General features: G+C 37.6%; 1 protein-coding gene across 10 annotated transcripts in view; it reads right to left on the reverse strand.

The window, feature by feature from the left end:
* FOXJ3 (forkhead box J3) overlaps positions 1–23,965 on the reverse strand; it is a 149,295-nt gene that overhangs the window by 48,400 nt on the left and 76,930 nt on the right. For all 10 annotated transcript variants that reach the window (XM_060398115.1, XM_042246600.1, XM_042246602.1 and 7 more), the window contains one exon: positions 2,173–2,256. In XM_060398115.1, the coding sequence (XP_060254098.1) occupies positions 2,173–2,256 (84 nt within the window). The remainder of the gene's footprint in view (positions 1–2,172; positions 2,257–23,965) is intronic.

The raw sequence follows: 23,965 nt of genomic DNA on the forward strand, positions 1-23,965 counted from the left end.
ACATGGACAAAGAAATAACATTTCAGAAGTTTAATAAGCTTTCAGGGATGTCAACATATTTACCATCTACATTTTAAAACTCTTTCAAGTTTCAACCTATAGGTCATATTTAGTTTTTGACAAAAAGTTCTAAATGTTTAACAATCATACTCACTATTTGACTATCTTAGGTACTCCCTTAGATAAAACCCAATAACTACTTAAATACAAACTGTGTCCTAATAAAAATACTACCTGCTCCCCCAAAACCCTCTAAATAAAAAAGTACAGACACAACAGTTTATCAGGGCACAAAATTATGTTTTGTAAAAATATTACCTTTCAGAGTATTTGTGAGAGCTTGTACTCTGTATTAAACAACATCTGTCTCCCTGATTAGACATACTCTGCTTACAGTTGTTCTCTTTCTTTAGGCTCCTCACCTACAGTAGCAACCAACACATAGCTCAGGCAAAAATAAGTATCAGTATACTATACTACAGAGAAGGCAATGGCACCCCACTCCAGTACTCTTGCCTGGAAAATCCCATGGACGGAGGAGCCTGGAAGGCTGGAGTCCATGGGTTCACTGAGGGTCAGACACAACTAAGCGACTTCATTTTCACTTTTCACTTTCATGCATTGGAGAAGGAAATGGCAGCCCACTCCAGTGTTCTTGCCTGAAGAATCCCAGGGACGGGGGAGCCTGGTGGGCTGCCGTTTATGGGGTCGCACAGAGTCAGACACAACTGAAGTGACTTAACAGCAGCATACTATACTAACTGAAAGGCTCTGGTACTGGATATTTTATGGAACTATATTACAAAGGCAAATTGTTGGATCTTTTAAATGCTTTAAATTTAAAAGATAAAAATATAAACAGAAAATAAATGTAGAAAATACATGTTCAAATACACATGCAAAAACATATACTTAGTATATAAAATATAATTCTGTAATCAGAATACTATATTTTCATAGACTTCCATTATAAAACTGACAATATGGTTGGTCTTCAGAAAAAAAAAAAAGTGCTCTTAGAAATAAAGAACTATTGCTCTAAGAATTATGAAACAAGGTAACAGAATAAAAGCCAGGCTTCATATCCAAACAGAATGCCCAGCTGTCAACCCAACTACCAATTCAAATTTCCAAAAATATTCAAGTTCCAGGAAATTCAGAAGGAGAGAGCAAATGGTAGAGAACACAATTCTTCAGCCTCAAAATAAAATCATCGGTGCTAATGCTCTGGGTTAAATGACATGGACTCTTCTCTCCTTCCTTCAAATTCTGGCAATAGATGCTAAACACTGTGTTCTCTACATTTTCACATAATTAAAGTCCGTATTATCCTCTAACAAAAAATAAACTTAAAAATAGAATACAAATTTTTAAAAGGATACAAAAAAAAAAGTCGCTTTTTTTTTTTTTTTTTAAAGCTGGACAGCAATAACTGAAGGTCATTCCCTCTCAAACCATTACATACAGAGCTCATCGTCTACTTACCAGAAGACTATACCATCAATATAAACCTTTTTAAATTTTGGTTTATAAAAAACCAAAAAGGGTTCTGACCTGAGAGTTCACTTTTAATTTTGCAAAGCTTAGTAACTGGAGTACTTGAATTCCCTCTGCTGGCACCATAAATATGCCTGACTAAATCCCATTGCTGCCCTACCTCATGGCTCATCCAATCCCAATTTAAGCCCAGCTTGAGGTCCTTACAGATTTGTGTACAAAATAATTATTACATAGTTGGAATCAGGAAAAGGTATTTTGAGGATAATCAGGAAAATTCAATATAATCAGACTGATTATCTGCAGTGAAAGGGAATGGTTTTGTTACATAAAACCAGTCCTCAATGATGCAGAGAGGGAAGAGTAGCAAATTAAGAGCCCTGGATTTAACCTTCAGATAGATAGCTGTGCCCTAATTACAAAACAAATAAACAAACAAAAACCCTTTTACCTGATGCTAAACTGCCCACCTCACTCAAGAGCTGTCAGGATCAAATAAGTCTTAAAGTGTTTTGAAAAAACAGAAAATGTCACCCAAGTAAAATATTACCTTCATTACAATTATACTTAATGTAATACTGGAAATTACAGTATTATACAGAAATGAATTTTTAAGATCTATATTTCCAAAATAATAACCCCATCACACTAAACTAGTGATAAAGAGCTTTTTACCCGTTCTACAGATCGTGCTCTCTTCTTTGGCCGAGTAGGCAGCGAGTCTTCCTTCGGATTGGTGTCTATTGCCCAATAGGACCCCTAAAGGTAAAGAAACAAACATTAACAGTATATTACAGCAATTCTGTAACGTTAAAAATGGACTTTCACAATCCTGTGCTTCAAAAGAAAACATTCAGCAGATACAACAATGGAGAGTAGAATGATAGGAAACAGTAATTTTCAACTGGGAAAAGTAAACGTTTACATAAGAAAAGAAGTCCATTTATAACTAATCATTAAAGATTAAAAAGATCACAATTTGAAGAAGCCAAGTCAAAGAAATATGTCACAGCCAAATAAAACAGGAAAATGACCATCCAAAGACATTTAAAATGTACATATACTAAATCTTATTTGAACATATGTGATCATTACCACAGCACATGACATTCAAGGGTAAGAGAATGTTTCTTTTAATTTTCCCCCTTAATTTTACTTTTTAATTTGCTATTTTATGGTCTTTTCCCTTCCAGCTTCCTTGCTTTTCCCTGCAGTAATAACTTGCAATGCCTATAGAATTTTTTAAAGTGTTTATTTATTTATTTGGCTGCGTCACTATCTTTTCATTGCAGCGCAGAGGCTCCGCTGCAGCACAAGGCCTCTCTAGTTGTGGTGTACAGGCTTAGCTGCCCCATGGCATGTGCGATCTTAGTTCCTGACAAGGGATCCAACCCACGTCCCATGCACTGGAAGGAGGATTCTCAACCACTGGACCACCAGGGAAGTCGCCAGAATCTTATGTGTAGTTTCTGCAACCTGGGACCTCAGGAAAACTAAACAAGTAAGGGAAACATTTCCTAAAACAACTTTCTTGATCACATTTTATACAATAAGTGTACCCTGGGAAGCAATGGTCTATACATGTATCTTTTATTGTTTATTCTAATTTTAACTATGCATTCTCTCTTACTTTTTGATACAAGTTCTCAAACCACTCTTTCAAAAATACATGTTGATGACCTACTGTATTCCAGCCCCTCAAATTTTGACTTCCTCGAAAAGTATCTTGAAAAGCAAATATTATATAGTTTCCACATATACGAACAAGGAGATCCAAGCTCAGAAAAACAAAAGTCTGTTCAACCAAGAATTTGAGAGCCAGGACTAGAATCAAGTTTAATCTTGGCCTCTATTATTTAATTAGTCTTCCCAGGTTGCTTTTCCAGGCAATGTTTGACAATGATAATCGAATGACAACATTCCAATCCCAAAGAAAGGCAATGCCAAAGAATACTCAAACTACCACACAACTGCACTCATCTCACAGGCTAGTAAAGTAATGCTCAAAATTCTCCAAGCCAGCTTCAGCAATACGTGAACTGTGAACTTCCAGATGTTCAAGCTGGTTTTAGCAAAGGCAGAGGAACCAGAGATCAAATTGCCAACATCCGAAGGATCATCGAGAAAGCAAGAGAGTTCTAGAACATCTATTTCTGCTTTATTGACTACGCCAAAGCCTTTGACTGTGTGGATCACAATAAACTGTGGAGAATTCTGAAAGAGATGGGAATACAGAGCACCTGACCTGCCTCTTGAGAAATCTGTATGCAGGTCAGGAAGCAACAGTTAGAACTGGACATGGAACAACAGACTGGTTCCAAACTGGAAAAGGAATATGTCAAGGCTGTATATTGTCATCCTGCTTATTTAACTTATATGCAGAGTACATCATGAGAAATGCTGGACTGGAAGAAGCACAAGCTGGAATCAAGATTGCCAGGAGAAATATCAATAACCTCAGATATGCAGATGACATCACCCTTACAGCAAAAAGTGAAGAACTAAAGAGCCTCTTGATGAAAGTGAAAGAGGAGAGTGAAAAAGTTGGCTTAAAGCTCAACATTCAGAAAACTAAGATCACAGCATCTGGTCCCATCACTTCATGGCAAATAGATGGGGAAACAGTGGCTGACTATTTTTCTGGGCTCCAAAATCACTGCAGATGGTGATTGCAGCCAGGAAATTAAAAGACGCTTACTCCTTGGAAGGAAAGTTATGACCAACCTAGACAGAATATTCAAAAGCAGAGACATTACTTTGTCAACAAAAGTCCATCTAGTCAAGGCTATGGTTTTTCCAGTAGTCACGTATGGATATGAGAGTTGGACTATAAAGAAAGCTGAGTGCCGAAGAATTGATACTTTTGATCTGTGGTGTGGAGAAGACTTTTGAGAGTCCCTTGGACTGCAAGGAGATAGAACCAGTCCATCCTAAAGGAGATCAGTCCTGGGTGTTCATTGGAAGGACTGACGCTGAAGCTGAAATTCCAATACTCTGGCCACCTGATGCGAAGAGCTGACTCATTTGAAAAGACCTTGATGCTGGAAAAGACTGAGGGTGGGAGGAGAAGGGGACAACAGAGGATGAGATGGTTGGATGGCATCACTGACTCAATGGACATGGGTTTGGGTGGGCTCCAGGATTTGGTGATGGACAGGGAGGCCTGGCGTGTTGCAGTTCATGGGGTCGCAAAGAGTCAGATACTGAGCGACTGAACTGAAACTGGAATTTGACAATGAGGGGAAGTGCAGCTTTCATCTATCAATTGTGGTGTCCCACATGAATTATCTGCATATACCTTCTTAAATACACCATGTTCTTTCATGCATCTGTACCTGTCCTACATGCTGATCTCCTTACCACTGACAAACTCATATTCCACCTTCAAATGTTAGCTCAGATGTTATCTAAAGGAATCCTTCTCTGATCCTTTTACAATACTCAAGAATTCATCTCTCTCTCTACAAGATCTCTCTATAGTATTTACGGGGCTTCCCAAGTGGCACCAGTGGTAAAGAACTACCTACCAATTCAGGAGACATAAGAGACTCAGGTTCGATCCCTGGGTTGGGAAGATCCCCTGGAGGAGGGCATGGCAACCCACTCCAGTATTGCTGCCTGAAGAATCCCATGGACAAAGGAGTTTGGCAGGCTCCAGTTCCTAGGGTTGCAGAGTCACATACAACTGAAGTGACTTAGAGCACACACACATATGTACATACAGCACATCCTTTTTAGGCTAAAAATTCCTTAAAGTATAGAAACTCATTTCTATATCAACAGTGCCAGATACCACATCAGACACAGAGCAAACACTCAATAAGCATGGGTTAGAATGGGGGTAAAGAGAAGATAATGCACAAACTGTGCCAAGTACAGGGTATAACATCAGGCTTCCCCAGGCCCTAATCTAGGCAGTGTATCTCACTTCACATACAGCCATACTGTGGCACTGCTCCACAGCCATACTGTGGCATTCTTCCACATTATCTTTTCTAAGTGGTCACTGCATTTCAGCTAATGAGCCTACCAGACCTGACGTAAACTTGCCAAGAACCATGTAAAATGTAAAATACAGAAGTTAAGCACTAAAAATTAAAACAACAATTTCATAACTATGGTTCAGGCTGCTCCTGCTGCTGCTGCTGCTAAGTCACTTCAGTCGTGTCTGACTCTGTGCAACCCCATAGACGGCAGCCCACCAGGCTCCCCCGTCCCTGGGATTCTCCAGGCAAGAACACTGGAGTGGGTTGCCATTTCCTTCTCCAATGCATGAAAGTGAAAAGTCAAAGTGAAGTCGCTCAGTCATGTCTGACTCTTAGCGACCCCGTGGACTGCAGCCTACCAGGCTCCTCCATCCACATTATCCATCCACATTATGGGATTCTCCAGGCAAGAATACTGGAGTGGGGTGCCACTGCCTTCTCCGATGGTTCAGGCTGGCAGTTCTCAAAATAAGCAAAGCAAGAAAAAGTTCTATACCCAGCTGTTACTAAAGTTGAAAGTGAAGCAGAAAGAAAAATACTCAAATTCAATGGACAACAGTTTAAATCACTGTTCATGGAAATGATAAATTTCAGTGTTTAGTTTGTTTTGCATGAGTATGTATATTTGTATTAATCTGAGAAACCACTTACTGTCCAAACATTACATTGATTTGTTATTAAACATTTTAATAAAACTACAAAAATAAATATGTATCTGTCCTTCCACACAAAATATGACTGGCTGTAATTTATCACAAATAGATCAGCAAAAGAGAAAACAACTTGTTCATAAGCCTAACCCTATCCACTATGTATTTATCAGGTTGGTGCAAATGTAATTGTGGTTTTGCACTGATCAACTTTGCCATTTGATATTGGAATACATTCTAAAACAAATGTGGTTATGTTATACATCATTTTAATGTGCATTTCTCTTTATATTTTTTTTTACCAATGATTTATTACTTGCTATTTATTTTACATTTATTTTAGACTACAGAAATGATGCTAGACAAAAAGCAAATTCAAGTGATTTTTTTATCCAAGTTCAAAATGGGTCATAAAGCAGCAGAGACAACTCTCAACATCAACAATGCAGTTGGCCCAAGAACTGCTAACATATAGTGCAGTGGTGGTTCAAGAAGTCTTGCAAAGGAGACAAGAGCCTTGAAGAGGAGGAGCACAGTGGCTGGCCACTGGAGTTGACAATGACCAACTGCAAGCCTAGACAGCATATTAAAAAGCAGAGACATTACTTTGGCAACAAAGGTCCGTCTAGTTAAGGCTGTGGATTTTCCAGTAGTCATGTATGGATGTGAGAGTTGGACTATAAAGAAAGCTGACCACCAAAGAATTGATGGTTTTGAACTGTGGTGTTGGAGAAGACTCTTGAGAGTCCCTGGGACTGCAAGGAGATCCAACCAGTCCAGCCTAAAGGAGATCAGTCCTGGGTGTTCATTGGAGGGACTGATGTTGAAGCTGAAACGCCAATACTTTGGCCACCTAATGTGAAGAGCTGGCACATAAAAGCCCTGATGCTGGGAAAGATTGAGGGCAGGAGGAGAAGGGGACGACAGAGGATGAGAAGGTTGGATGGCATCACCGACACAATGGACATGGGTTTGGGTGGACTCCAGGAGTTGGTGATGGACAGGGAGGCCTGGCGTGCTGCAGTTCACGGGACTGCAAAGAGTCGGACACGACTGAGCAACTGAACTGAACTGCAAGCCATCATCGAAGCTGATCCTCTTACAACTACTCAATGTCGACCATTCTACATTTGAAGCAAACTGGTAAGGAGAAAAGGTTCAGTAAGTGGGTGTCTATGAGCTGACTGCAAATCAGAAAAACCAGTTTTGAAGTGTCATCTTTTCTTATTCTACAAAACAACAATGAACCACTTCTCAAATGGATTGTGACATGCAACAAAAAGTGGATTTTATCTGACAACCAGCAATGACCAACCCAAGAAGAAGCTCCAAAGCATTTCCCAAAGCCAAACTTGTACCAAAAAACGTCATGGTCGCTGTTTGGTGGTCTGCTGCCTGTCTGACCACTACAGCCTTCTGAATCTTGGCAAAACCATTACATCTGAGAAGCATGCCCAGCAAACTGATGAGATGCACCAAAAACTGCAACACCTGCAGTCAGCACCGGTCAACAGAATGGGCCCAATTCCTCTCCATGATAATGCCCAAAAGCATGTTGCACACCCAACGCTTCAAAAGTTGAACTGGGCTGCGAAGTTTTGTTTTGCTTCATCCACCATACTCACCCAACCTCTTGCCAACTGACTACCACTTCTTCAAGTAGCTCAACAACTTTTTGTAGGGAAAACATTTTCACAACCAAAAGGAAGCAGAAAATGCTTTCCAAGAATTCCGTTGAATTCCGAAACATGGATTTTTACACTATAGGAATAAACAAACTTATTTCTCATTGGCAAAATGTACTGATTAATGGTTCCTATTTTGACTAAAAAAGATGTGTTTGAGCCCAGTTATAATGACTTAAAAAATCATGGTCTGAAACTTCAATTACTTTTTCAAAACTTAAGACAAAACCCTGAATGCCCATATATCCAGAAAAAGTCTGAAAAGATACATGCACCCCAAATTTCATAGGAGCACTATTCACAATAGCCAAGACAGGGAAACAACCTAAATGCCCACTGACAGATGAATGGATAAAGAAGATGTGGTGTATATGTACAACAGAATATTACTCAGCCACACAAAAGAAGAGTGAAATAATGCCATTTGCAGCTACAGAGATGGACCTACAGATTATCATTCTAAATGAAGTCAGAAAGAGAAAAACACCGTATGATATCAATTATATGTGGAATCTAAAATATGACACAAATGAACTTATGTACAAAACAGAAACAGACTCACTGACATAGAGAACCGATTCTTGGTTGCCAAAGGGGCGAAGGGGAAAGGAAGAGTTAGACTGGAAATTTGGGACTAGTAGATGCAAGCTATGACATATAGAGAATGGGGGCTTCCCAGGTGGGTTAGCGATAACAGCCAACCAATGAGGAGATGTAAGAGACATGGGTTTGAACCCTGGGTCAGGAAGATCTCCTAGAGGAGGGCTTGGCAACCCACTCCAATAATCTAGCCTGGAGAAGCCCACAGACAGAGGAGCCTGGTGGGCTACAGTTCCTGGGGTCGCAAACAGTGGAACACGACTGAAGCAACCTTGCACATATACAGAAGGGGTAAGCAACAAGCTTCTACTGGATAACACAGGGAACCATATTCAGTATTCTGTAATAAACCATAATGAAAAAGTTTATGCATAATTGAATCACTTCACTGTGCACCAGAAACTAACACAACCTACAATCTTATAAATCGTCTATGCTTTATAAAACCAAAACAAACAAAAAATCCTGAATGCTCAATGCAAAAACAACTGAAATGATTCACAAAAGAAGTTGCAAAATCTTCTACCCAATGGCTCTTGCTAACCTATTATCTGAGTTTCATCTATGAAATCACCAGTTTGAATTAAAGGACTGAAAATTCCCCTTTGCAAATCAAAACTGCAAGACACCATCTGACACACATTAGGATACCTATCATCAAAAAACAATATAATGTGTTGGTGGTGATGGGGAGAAACTGGAACCTTTGTGCACAGCTAGTGGAAATGTAAAGTGGTACACCTACTGTGGAAAATGGTTTGGCAACTGCTCAAAAAATTAAACAAAATTACCATATTATCAATCAATTTCACTTCAAGGTGCTATATATACCCAAAAGAATCAAAAGCAGGGACTTGAACAGATATCTGTACCATCATGTTCATAGCAAGCTATTCCCAACAGTTAAAACGTGAAAGCAACACAAGTGTCAATGGATACACATACATAAGGTATATACATGCAAAGGAACATTATTCACTCTTTAATAAATTCTGACATATGCATGCTATAAGTAAACCTTGAAGACATGCTAAGTGAAATAAATCAGTCAAAAAAAGTAAAATACTGTGTGATTCTACAAACAGGAGGTACCTAGAGAAGTCCGTGTCACAGAAACAGAAAGTGGTGGTGGTTGCCAGGAGTTGGGGGAGGGAAGACATGGAACTATGTTTAACACGTACAGAGATCAGCTTGGGAAGATGATTAACTTCTGGAGATGGATGATGGTGACGGTACAATATTAATGGACTTAATGCCACTTAATGCCACTTTAACTACAATGGTAACCTTTGTTATATTTTACCCTACACACGCAAAAATCCCTTTCAGCTACCTTTAAGAAGCAACTACCTTTTTTCTTCCTTATTAAACAATATTTCTCACAAAAAATAAACTGCTTAAATATTGCCAATCAACACACATTCTATCAAATTTCTTCCCACAGCAGGGCCTACTTCTACAGGTTTAAGTAGAGCAAGTAAAATAAGAACTTTTAGTTTCCTGGTTTTATTTTTTAAATCAAGTTTACTGAAGTATATTTTTTAAAAAATAAAGTGCACCTATTTTAAGTATACAGCTAAAGAAGTTTTGACACATGTATATACATGCACACAATACCAAAATAAAGAACATTTTCATCACCCTAAAAAGCTCCTCTACGTGGCTCAACAAGCAATCCCTCTTCCTATGTTCCCACACCTCCATCCCATACAGCTACTCATCTGCTTCCTATTATTATAGGTTTGCATTTTCCAAAATTTCACATGAACTCAAATTGTCACACTATTTTCTACTACTATTAGCAATATATGAGTTGAACTGCTCCATGTCTTTGACAACACTTGGTATTTAAGTCTTACCAATTACAACCATCTAGGGGATGTGCAGTTTTCCCTCAGTGATTTTTATGTGCATTGCCATCATGAATAACGTTGACAGGCATCTCTGCATGTGACTACTGGCATCCAGGTATCATCCTTTGCAAAGCAGTCATTCATAAATGTGACCATATGGTTTATTTAGGTTATATAAGATTTTTGATTATTTTTAAGAATTTTTTATACTTTTTAAATAACAAGTCTTTTGTCTGAGATAGATATACTGTTAACTTTCTGTGGAAGTGTGAGGTTAAGGATCAATATAAATTTTTCTTCCACCAAGATATAAACAGTTCTTGAAAAAGACTATGTCCTTTCCCCAGTGAATTACACTGGCATCTCTACCAAAAATCAGCTGGATATACATGTAAGTCTACTTCTGAACTCTACTCTGTTCCATTGATCTACACATCTACCCCTGTGCTAATACCATTTTGTCTTGATTACTATAGCTATATAGAAAGTCTTGAAATCAAGCACTTTAGTCCTACAATCTTCTGCCCCCCAAAATTGTTTTGCCAATTCTAGGTCCTTTGTATTTCCATATGACTAAGAGAATCAGTCTGTCCATTTCTAAAAAAGAAGCTGCTATGATTTTTACTGGGATTGCATTAACTCTATAAACCAGTTTGGGGAAGACGGACATCTACAAGTCCTTTGTTCCACAAACATGCTATATTGTTCCATTTACTTTGGTGTTGCTTTATTTCTCTCGAGTGTTTTACAATTTTCAATAAATAGGCTGCATATATTTTGTTAAAATGTATTCCTAAAGTATTTCACTATTTTGGATGCTACTGTAAATTGAACTGCTTTTCTTTTAAACTTCATTTTCCAACCATCAATTGATAGCATTTTAGTTTAATTTTTATTAAACTAAAAAAAACTGTACTGACTTGTATCTTATGACTTGCGAAACTCACTTATTAGTTCCATAGACTCTTTAGGATTTTCTACATATGCAATAAAGTCAGTTGCATACATAAGAAATATTCTTTTTCAACCTGGATGTCTTTTATTTTTTTCTTTGCCTTACTCCATTGACTTGAACTTTTTACAGAACAATGGTAACAGTGAATACAAGCATTTTTATTTCTCAATCTCAGAGGAAAAGCATTCAGTGTCTATGAAATATGATATAAACTGTAGGTTTTTTATAGATGTCTTTAGATAAAGGAAATTCCTTTATATACCTAGCTTCCTGAATAAGTATCAAATTTTGTAAAAATTTTCTACACTTGAGATATGATTTTTCAGTTTTATTCTACTCACACGGTGAGTTAATCAATTGGTTTTTAAATTTCAACCTGCAACGCATTCTTGGGACAAATCCTTCCTGCTCATGATGTATTTTCCCTTTTATATATCAATGAATTTAATTTGCTAATATTGTGTTAAAGATTACTGGGTCTAAGTTCACAGAGATACTGGCCTATGGATCTGTTACTTCTCTGCCATCATGGTGATGCTGACGAAATGAACTGTTTCTTCATTCATGTTTTTTTTGGTAAGAATTTGTGTAAGACTGGCATTGTTGCTTCTTGTTTCATTGCTTTTTGTTTATTTTCTATCTTATTTATTTACCTTTATTATTTCCTTCCTTCTACTTACTCTGGATTCAACTTGTTCTTATTTGTTAACTTCTTAAGAAATATGCTCAAAGTAATGGGTTTTGGACCCTTCTGATTTTTCAAATAAAAATATTTAAATTTTTATATTTTCTGCTCCCATCACTCAGTTCAAATATTTTCTAATATTCTTATGATTTATTTAACCCAGAGATACATTAGAACTACATTAATTTCTAAATGTTTGGAATTTCCTAAGTATCTTTTTGTTTTTTCTTCCTAATCTAATTCCTCTAGTCAAAAAATATACACCTTGAAGATTTCATCATTTAAAAGAGATTAATGTCAATTTAACAGTTCACACAACATCGCTAATCATCAGGGAAATATTGACGGGATACCACCTCATACCCAGAATGGCTATCGTCAAAAAGACCACAGATAACAAATGTTGAAAGAATGTGGAAAAAAAAGGGAACTCCTGTACACTGCTGGTGGGACTGTAAACTGGTGGCATCACTGTGGAAAGCGGTTAGGAGGTTCCCCCAAAAAACTAAAAATAGAACTACCATGTGATCCAGCAATTCCATTGCTGGGTATACGTGTAAAATAAATAAGCTACAAGGCTATATTGTACAGCATAGGGAATATAGTCAATATTGTATAACAACTATAAATATGACCTTAAAAATTGTGAATCACTATTATTTATGTGATACACTTGAAACTTATATAATACACTACATCAACTACACCATAGGTAAAAAATTGTGGATTTGTTGATTTCTCTTTTTAGTTCTGATAATTTTTGTTTGATTTCTTAAAGCTCTATTTTTGGACACATACATTTATAATTCTCAGATGTTCCTGATCAACTGATCTTTTCTTCTGGTGTATCCAATATTTTGTTAAGGCCATTCAGTAAATTACTCATTTAGTTATTGTATTTTCAGCTCTACAATTTTTCTTTGGTTCTTTTTCTAGTTTCCATCTCTATTCAAATTCCCTCTCTCTTCATTCATTAATTATCAGAGTATGTTTTAATTCTTTCAACATATTTATAATGGCTGTTTTGAAATCTGTATCTGCTAAATCCATATTTGTTTCACCTGATTCAGAAGCTGAGACAACTTCAACTCTTATCAAAGTCACACTGACATCAGTCTCTTTCACTTCCTTCACTGAGTGCTAAGCAAGCTCCCTATAAAATTTTCTCTAAGTAATACACCATGTTAAATTCCAACAAAACTACTATAAGCATACCTCAGCAGTATTGCAGGTTCAGTTGCAGACCACTGCAATTTAAAACAAATATCACAATAAAGCAAATCATGAATTTTTTCAGTTTCACAGTACATATAAAAGTTATGATTAAACTATACTGTAGTCTATTAAGTGTGCAACAGCATTATGTCTAAAATAAACAATGTACAACCTTAACTAAAAAATACTTTACTGCTAAAAAATACTAACCATCAATACTGAGCCATCAGGTAGTCATAATCTTTTTGCTGGCAGAGGGAGGGTCTTGCCTCTATGCTGATGGCTGCTGTCTATTCAACGTAGTAGGTGCTAAAAGTTGAGGTAGCTGTGTGGCAATAAGACAACCACGAAGTCAGCCATATCAACTGACTCTTCCTTTCATGAACTATTTCTCTGTAGCATGTAATGCTATTTGATAGGATTTTACAAACAGAATTTCCTTTACAATTAGAATCAATCTTCTCAAACCCTGCTGCTGCTCTCTCTGCCAAGTTTATGTAATATGCTAGATTCCTCTGCTGTTGCTTCAACAATCTTCACCTCCACCAGCAGTAGATTCCATCTCAAGGAGCCATTTTCTTTGCTCATCCCTGAGGAGCAATTCCTCAACCATTAAAGTTTTGTCAAAAGTTTGCAGTAGTTCAGGCTCCGCTTCTGATTCTAGTTCTCTATTTCCACTTCACATCTGCAGTTACTTCTCCACTGAAGTCTAGAACACCTCACAGCCATCCATGACGGTTAGAATTAACCTCTTTCAAAATTCTGTTAATGTTGATATTTTGACCTCTTCCAATGAATTCGTGTTTCTAACACCATACAGAATGCTGGGCTCTTTCCAGAACACTTCCAATTTCCTTTGCCCAGATCTATCAGAGGAATCACTATGGCAGCTAGATGCTTACAAAGCACACTTCTTTCTCAACAGTGGGTTTAACATACTGAGTAAATCATGTTGTCAGACGTACTGTGGTGGTCAAAATGATAAATGAGCACTGGCTTCAACTTAAAGTCACCAGCTACATTAGCCCCTAACAAGACAGTCTGTCCTTTGAAGCTTTGCAGCCAGGCACTGACTTCTCTTTGGCTACAGAAGTCCTACATGGCATCATCTTCCAGTAGAAGGAAGATGTCACACATTTTCAGTGTCAACACTGAAAATCTGTTGTTTAGTGTTGCTATCACAAAGAATTATCTTAGCTAGACTGTCTGGATAACTTGCTGCAGCTTCTACATCAGCATTTGCTGCTTCACCTTGCACTCTCATGTTATGGAGATAGCTTCATTCCTTAAACCTCATGAACCAATCTCTGCCAGCTTCAAACTTTTCTTCTGCAGCCTCCCTGTAGCTCTCAGCCTTCATATAATTCAAGAGACTTAGGGCCTTGCTCTGGATTAGGCTTTGGCTTAGGGGAATGTTGTAGCTAGTTTGATCTTCTATCCATACACTAAAACTTTTTCCATATCAATATTAACACTATTTTGCTTTCTTATCATTTATTTGTGTGTTCAGTGGAGGAGGACTTTAATTTCCTTCAGGAACTTTTCCTCTGCACTCACAACTTGGTTAAATGTTTGGCACAAGAGCTTTCATTCTATCTCAGCTTTTGACATGCTTTTTTCACTAAGTTTAATCATTTTTCTTTCAATGTGAAACTTTTTAAAAATTTTATTTATTTTTGGGCTGCGCTGGCTCAGGATTTTCTCTAGCTGCAGCAAGTGGGGGCTACGCTCTAGTTGCCGTGCACGGGCTTCTCACTGCAGTGGCTTCTCTTAGAGCTGGCCACAGGCTCTAGGGTGCACAGGCTTCAGCGCTTGTAGCATGAGGGCTCAGCAGCTGCACTTCCCAGGCTCAGTAGTTGTGGTACAAAGGTCTTAGCTGCTCCGAGGCATGTGGGATCTTCCTGGACCAGGGATTGAACCCATGTCTTCTGCACTGGCAGGAGGATTCTTTATCACTGAGCCACCAGGGAAGCCTTAAGCTTAACCATTTTTAGTTTTTGATTTAAAGTGACAGACATGCAACTCTTCCCTTCACTTGAATACTTGGGAGCCACTGCAGAGCTATCAGTTGGCCTAATTTCAATATTGGCGTCTCAGGGAATAGGGGTGCTCAAGGAGAAGAAGAGAAATGAAAATTGGAGGAAACTGCAATAAGTTTAACAGAATACAAACAACATTTATCAATTAAGTTTGTGGTCTTATGTGAATGTGATTCATAGTACCCCAAAACAATCACAATAGTAACACCAAAGATCACCAATCACAAATAAAGTAATAAGAATAAATTTGAAATACTGCAACAATTACCAAAATGTGACACAGAGACATGAAGTGAACACATGCTGTTGGAAAATGGTGCTAAATAAACCTGCTTGATACAGGGTTGACACAAATGTCAATTTCTTTAAAATGCAGTATCTGCAAAGCACAATAAAATGAGGTATACTTATACAAAATTTAGAAGGTTATGTGATATCCAGAAGAGAAGATCTATCAACCCACAAACCTGAATTCAAATCCCAGATCTGGTTCAATAATCTTGGACTAATTAACAAACCTTTCTCTTTTTTCATTTCTCTTTCACAGAGTTATCATGACAATCAGCCCTAAGTATACACCAGGAAAACTAGTGTCTACAAATGAACCATAACAAGTGAATTTTGGTGCACACACATCTTAAAAGATGAAAAATATTGTAACATGACTTTCTAAGGGCAAAATGGGATGATTCACATTCTAGTCACAAAGTGCTGCATGATGAAGACCTTCTCGTTGAAGGATAAAATGGGTGAGAATAGCATATATGCTTTTGTCCTTAAAAATACTGGATTGGCCAAAATGTTCATTCAGGAATGTATTGGAAAACCCAAAGGAACTTCTTAGCCAACGCAATATAGCACTAACTCAGTATTTCTTGGGTTTGGGAAAACTAATCTATAATATTATCAACTCAATATCACCATCATAATTAGAGTGCTGCTATCTGTCTTTGTATTCATCTTCTGACTTTACTGATAATAGTAAACAATTTTCCTGTGTCAATTTTCATCTGTCAGTATGAGCAGAAAAAAAAAATACCTCAACTCGCAACTGTGTTCAATGAAAACGGAAAGAAAAAAAAAGACTAGACTTAAATGGCATCTACAGACTTTTATTATATCTTTTTGGAAGATGCAATACTTTGGCCAACACATAAAACTGAAGGATAATAGTGATATTCCATTACTATATCCTCCTTATTATTACTACATCCTGCTTATTTAACTTCTATGCAGAGTACATCATGAGAAACGCTGGGCTGGACGAAGCACAAGCTGGAATCAGGATTGCCAGGAGAAATATCAATCATCTCAGATATGCAAATGACACTACCCTTATGGCAGAAAGTGAAGAGGAACTAAAAAGCGTCTTGATGAAAGTGAAAGAGAAGAGTGAAAAAGTTGGCTTAAAGCTCAACATTCAGAAAACAAAGATCATGGCATCTGGCCCCATCACTTCATGGCAAATAGATGGGGAAACAGTGTCAGACTTTATTTTGGGGGGCTCCAAAATCATTGCAGATGGTGACTGCAGCCATGAAATTAAAAGACGCTTACTCCTTGGGAGAAAAGTTATGACCAACCTAGATAGTATATTCAGAAGCAGAGACATTTCTTTGCCAAAAAAGGTCCATCTAGTCAAGGCTATGGTTTTTCCAGTAGTCATGTATGGATGTGAGAGTTGGACTGTGAAGAAGGCTGAGTGCCGAAGAATTGATGCTTTTGAACTGTGGTGTTGGAGAAGACTCTTGAGAGTCCCTGGACTGCAAGGAGATCCAACCAGTCCATTCTGAAGGAGATCAGTCCTGGGTGTTCTTTGGAAGGAATGATGCTAAAGCTGAAACTCCAGTACTTTGGCCACCTCATACGAAGAGTTGACTCACTGGAAAAGACTCTGATGCTGGGAGGGATTGGGGGCAGGAGGAAAAGGGGATGACAGAGGATGAGATGGCTGGATGGCATCACTGACTCGATGGACGTGAATTTGAGTGAACTCTGGGAGTTGGTGATGGACAGGGAGGCCTGGTGTGCTGCAATTCATGGGGTCGCAAAGAGTCGGACACAACTGAGCGACTGAACTGAACTGATCCTCCTTCTAGGTTATTCAATAATTCTGCTGTATTCTTGCTATTTCAGTGCTCGGGCACTGAATCTACAGCCAAGATTACTCTACCCAGCAAGGATCTCATTCAAAATTGATGGAGAAACCAGAAGCTTCACAGACTTGCCAAGCAAAAGTTGAGAGAAGTTAGTACTGTCAAACCAGCTTTACAACAAATTTCAAAAGGACTTCTATAGGCAGGAAACACAAAAGAAGGAAAAAAATCTAAAAAAACAAATCCACAACAATTAAGACAATACCAATAGGAAAATACATATAAATAATTACTTTAAATGTAAATGGATTTAATGCTCCACCAAAAGACACAGACTGGCTGAATGGATACAAAAACAAGACCCAAATATTGTCTACAAAAGACCCACTTCAGACCAAGAGACACACACAGACTGAAAGTGAGAAGATGGAAAAAGATACTCCATACTAATGGAAACCAAAAGAAAACCGGAATAGCACTCTTCATATCAGATAAAAGAGACCTTAAAGAATACTATAAGAGATAAGGAAGGACATTACATAATGATCAAGGGATCCATCCAAAAAGATAAAGCAAATATAAATATTTATGCACCCTACGGAGGAGCACTTCAATACATAAGGTAAAAACAACATAAAAGGAGAAAATGACAGTAACACAATAATAATATGTGACTTTAACACCCCACTTATACCAATGGACAGACCATCAAAACAGAAAATTAATAAAGAAACATAAACCTTAAATGACATATTAGACCAGATGGCCCTAACTGATATCTTCAGGACATTCCATCCATACAGAGAATACACTTTCTTCACAAATGCACATGGAATGTTCTCCAAGATAGACCACATCTTGGGTCACAAATCAAGCCTCAGTAAATTTAAGAAAATCAAAATCACATCAAGCATCTTTTCTGACCACAATGCTATGAGACTAGATATCAACTGCAGGTGGGGGGGATCTGTAAAAAAAACAAACACATGAGATTAAACAATATGTTTCTAATTAGCCAACAGGTTACTGAATAAACAAAGGAAAGAGAAAGGGATAGAGTAGGTCACTCAGCCGTGTCCGACTCTTTGTGACCCATAGGCTGTAGCCTGTCAGGCTCCACTGTCCACGGGATTCTCCAGCCTAGAATACTGGAGTGGGTTGCCATTTCCTCCTCCAGGGGATCTTCCCAACACAAGTATGGAACCAGGGTCTCCTCCACATTGCAGGCAGATTCCTTACCATTTGAACCACGAGGGAAAAGGAAGAAATTAAAAAAATCCCTCTACGATTCCTTGCTAAATTGTTGCTAAATTCCTTTTAGCAACAAGACACGGGTGCCCACTCTCACTGCTATTGTTCGTTGTTTTGGAAGTCCTAGTTACAGCAGTAAAGAAGAAAAAGAAATAAAAGGAATCCAGATTGGAAAAGAAGTAAAATTCTCACTGTTTGCAGATGTCATACTACACATAGAAAACGGTAAAGATACTATCAGAAAACTACTGGAGCTAATTACTGAAATTTCATGAAGCTGCAGGATACAAAATCAGTACACAGAAATCACTTGCATTCCTATACACTAACAATGAGAAATCAGAAAGAGAAATTAGGGAATCAATCCCATTCTCCACTGCAACAAGAAGTATAAAATACCTAGGGATAAACTTACCTAAGGAGACAAAAGAACTGTATATAGAAAACAATAAGAAATCAAAGATGAAAGAAATCAAAGACAACATAAACAGATGGAAAGATATACCATGTTCTTGGATTGGAAGAATCAATATTATGAAAACAACCATACTACCCAAAGCAATCTACAGATTCAATATAATTCTTATCAAATTACTAATGGTGTTATTCATAGAACTAGAACAAAAAAATTTCACAATTCCTATGGAAATACAAAAGACCCCAAACAGCCAAAGCATTATTGAGAAAGAAGAATGGAGCTGGAGGAATCAACATTCCTGCTGCTACTGCTAAGTCACTTTAGTCGTGTCCGACTCTGTGTGACCCCATGGATGGCAGCCCACTGGGCTCCACCGTCCCTGGGCTTCTCCAGGCAAGAGTACTGGAGTGGGGTGCCACTGCCTTCTCCAATGCATGAAACTGAAAAGTCAAAGTGAAGTTGCTCAGTCGTGTCCAACTCTTCATGACCCCATGGACTGTAGCCCACCAGGCTCCTCCGTCCATGGGCTTTTCCAGGCAAGAGTACTGGAGTGGGGTGCCATTGCCTTCTCCGACTCCAGACTATATTACAAAGCTATTAAATTACAGTCATCAAGACAGTATGGTACTGGCACAAAGGCAGAAATAAAGACCAATGAAACAAGAAAGCCCAGAGATAAACCCATGCACCTATGGGCACCTTAACTATGACAAAGGAGAGAACATACAACGGAGAAAAGATAGCCTCTTCAGTAAGTGGTACTGGGAAAACTGGACACCTATGTGTAAAAGAATGAAATTAGAACATTTGCTAACATCATATGCAAAGATAAACTCAAAATGGATTAAAGATCTAAATGCAAAATCAGAAACTAGAATACTCTTAAAGGAAAACATAGGTAGAACCCTCTTTGACATAAATTACAGCAACATCCTTTGTGACCCACCTCTTAGAGTAATGGAAATAAAAACAAAAATAAACAAATGGGATCTAATTAAACAAAATCTTTTGCACAGCAAAGGAAATCATAAACAAGATGAAAAGACAACTCTCAGAATGGGAAAAATAATTGCAAATGAACTGACAGAGGATTAATCTCCAAAAAATGCAAGGAGCTCATGCAGCTCAATATCAGAAAAACAAACAACCTAATCAAAAAACGGGCAGAAGACTAAACATGCATTTCTCCAAAGAAGACATACAGATGGCTAATAGTAAGTGAAGAAATGCTCAACATCGCTTATTATTAGAGAACTGTAAATCAAAACTTCAATGAGGTATCACCTCACCCTGGTCAGAATGGCCATGATTAAAAAAAAAAAAAAAAAAAAAAAACCTGCAACCAATAAATGCTAGAGAGGATGTGGAGAAAAAGGAACCCTCTTGTACCATTGGTGGGAATGCTAACTGATTTGGCCACTTGGAGAATGGCATGGAGATTTCTTAAAACTCTAGGAACAGAACTACCATATGACCCAATAATCCCACTACTGGGCATAAACACTGAGAAAACAACCATTCTAAAAGACACATGTACCCCAATGTTCACTGCAGCACTTTACAATAGCCAGGACATGGAAGCAACCTCCATGCTCATCAACAGATGAATGGATAAAGAGGTTGTGGTACATATGTACAATGGACTACTGCTAAGCCATAAAAAGGAACAAATCTGAGTCAGTTCCAGTGAGGTGGATGAACCTAGAGCCTGTTATACAGAGTGAATAACTAAGAAAAAGAAAAACAAATATCATATATTAATGCATGCATGGAATCTAAAAAACAAAAACTGGTACTGAGGAACCTATATGTAGGGCAACAATAGATATGCAGACACAGAAAACAGACTTGTGGACACAGCAGGGGAAGGAGAGGTTGGGATGAATTGAGAGAGTAGCATGAAAACATACACTGCCATATATAAAACAGAGAGCCAGTGGGAATTTGCTGTATGATGCAGGGGGCTCAACCTGGTGCTCTGTGACAACCTAGATGGGTGCGATGGGGTAGGAGATGGGAGGGAGTTTCAAGAGGAAGGGGTCATGTGTATACCCATGGCTGATTCATGTTGATATAGGACAGAAACCAACACAACACTGGAAAGCAATTATAACTCCAATTAAAAAAAATAGCAAGAGAATTAATGTACAATTAGAAGTTTCCTTGAGAAGACTACAACAGCTACTTCTTAGTTAACCAGGAAAAGACAAACATCACTCTTTGCAATAAACATTTATTAGTCATCTACTATCTATCAAATATTATGTTAGCTGCTATGGGCCTATGAAAATGAAAAACACAGAAGCCTTGTCAACAAAAAACTCACAACTGGGTGCAACAGATCAAAATACAGATAGCTACATCATTCAGGAACTGTAATAGTGGTATATTCAAAGAACTATGGTAATAAGAAAAAGAGGTGAAAATAGGAAGGGAGGGAAAAAAAGAAGGGATAGAGGAAGGGAAGGAGGAAGGAAAAAGGTGAAACAGAAAAAGTAAGGTTACCTCCTTTCAGATAATGCTGACATCTGAGCTGGGCATTAAAGAATGAGTAAAATAGAAAGACTGCTTAGATACAATGCAGAGTATGGGCAAATATGATTACATCATAAATCCAAGAAAACCGGTGCAGTATGGCATCAGTATAAAGTTCAAGGACACGAAACTGAGGGCTAGAATTGAAAATGTGGTATTAAGAGATAGATTTGCACATTTATTTCTGCACCACACCTTAAAGCAGCAATGTAATAGATGAAGCAGAAGCAAGCAGAGATTAGAGGAAGGAGATCAATTGGAGGTGACACAGTAATCCAGATGATTTATCATTAAAATATTTTTAAAATCTCATTTACTCTAATCATTGGGTTGGCCAAAAAGTTCGTTTGGGTTTCCCTTAAAATGTAAGAAAACCTCAAATGAACTTTTTGGCCAACTCAATACCTACTTTTATAGAAAAACCCAGGATCTCAAAACATCAAAGATGATGTAAGAAATCAGAAAAAGAATGAATTAGATTCAGGGGGTTCCTAAACCCTGTATAGATCAAGACAGTATTACATACCTTCTTAATAAGGGACTTCCCTGGTGGCTCAGACCATAAAGCATCTGCCTACAATGCAGGAGACCCGAGTTCAATCCCTGGGTTGGGAGGATCTCCTGGAGAAGGGAATGGCAACCTACTCCAGTATTTTTGCCTGGAAAATCCCACAAAGGAACTTGGTAGGCTACAGTCCATGGGGTCGCAAAGAGTAGGACACAACTGAACGACTTCACTCTCACCTTCTTAACATAAAAATTTACAGTGAAACAAAAACCTGTAGTCATGTTTCCTGTCTACAGACTGCTGGAGACAACACAGAAGCCCTAATATTCCAGCATCAAAGTAAACGGTTAAATTCATTTCATCAATTTTCTCTTAACACACACAAAAAAGGACCAAATGAAAATTCAAGAATCAGAAAGTCCAATAATTAAAATGCTCACCAAATATGACAGAATAAAGTCAGCGAGCCAGAGATCTTAAAGACAGATCAGTAAAAATGACCCAATAGTAGGAACAAAAAGGAAAACGAATAAAGAAAGCAAAGATCTACAATGGTCTACAAAACAATGTCAGTCTATCATACTTTAATTGGATACTAAAAACAAAGGAGAGAAATTGAGACCATGCGTTTTTTTAAAGAAACAATGACCAAAAATATCACACATTTGAAGGAAAATCCTTTATTAACCCAGATTAGCAAATCCCAAGAAGAATAAAGAAAACCACACTAAAGCACATCAGTCAGACTATTTAAATCCAAAGAAAAATTCTTAAAAGCTACCACAGAGGAGGTGAAGTTGGGGTAGGGCAAGTTACAAACAGAGATGTAAATATATAAATGACAGCTGACTCTTCTCCGGAAACAATAGAGGCCAAGGATAATGGAATGTCTTCAAAGTTCTCGAAGGTGGGGAAAACCACCCCCCAAAAAACTCAATTCCGCACTCCAAAAAAGTATGAGAATGAAACAAACTTTTCTAGTAAACAAAAGCCTACAAAATGGGTTGCCTGTGGTTCTATACGACAAGAAATGCCAACAGATGTTGTTAGGCTAAAGATGGAAAATATCAAAAACAGAGCATATAGCTAAGAAGTCACCAAACAAAATACAATATTATATTTGATTAACCAGAAAGATTGCAAAAATGAGGCAACAAAGAAACAAAAGAAAAACAGAGCAACTAAACCAGTCATGTATTAAGTATGGACTGCATGGGTGCTAAGTTGCTACAGTTGCATTTGTAACATCATGGACTACAGTCTGCCAGGCTCCTCTGTCCATGGGATTCTGCCATTTCCTACTCCAGGGAAAGACAGACTACGCACTCCAATTACAAGGCAGAGATTGTTAGACTGAATTTAAGAAGCAAGGGTCAGTATCTATATGCTGTTTATAAGACACACACTTTAAATACAAAGACATTTATAGACTAAAGCAAAATATATACTAGAAAAACAAATACCATGAAGGTACATAAGAAAGCTGTAGTAGTTATATTAATATCAGATGAAGTTTCAAGATAGTATTTGAAGAAATTAAGAATATTTCATAAAGATACACAAAAAATTCAACAGGAAGATTAAACATTTCATATATAAACATTATTTTGAAATGGCTCATATACCTAAATGTTAAAACTAAACATATAAAACCAACAGAAGAGAAAATATTTATGACCTTGGTTGATTTTCTGGACAGGACACAGAAGTTGTTAATCATTAAACTAAAAATAAATTAGACTTTATCAATCTTAAACATCTGCTCTCTTTTAAGACATTATTATGAAAACAAAAAGGCAAAGCACAGTTTTACAAAATGTTTACATAATATAAATCCAAGAAAAGACGTATCTAGAATATACATAAAACTCTGAACTCTAATGATGACAACCAAATTTTAAAAGAAAACATGCAAAAAGTCTTAAAAGAACTTTCAGAAAAGAAGATACACAAACGACAAGTACCTAAAAAGATACTCAAAATCAATGGTCA

The sequence above is a fragment of the Ovis aries genome, chromosome 1 (assembly GCF_016772045.2).
Source record: "Ovis aries strain OAR_USU_Benz2616 breed Rambouillet chromosome 1, ARS-UI_Ramb_v3.0, whole genome shotgun sequence".
Taxonomy (NCBI): Eukaryota; Metazoa; Chordata; class Mammalia; order Artiodactyla; family Bovidae; genus Ovis; species Ovis aries.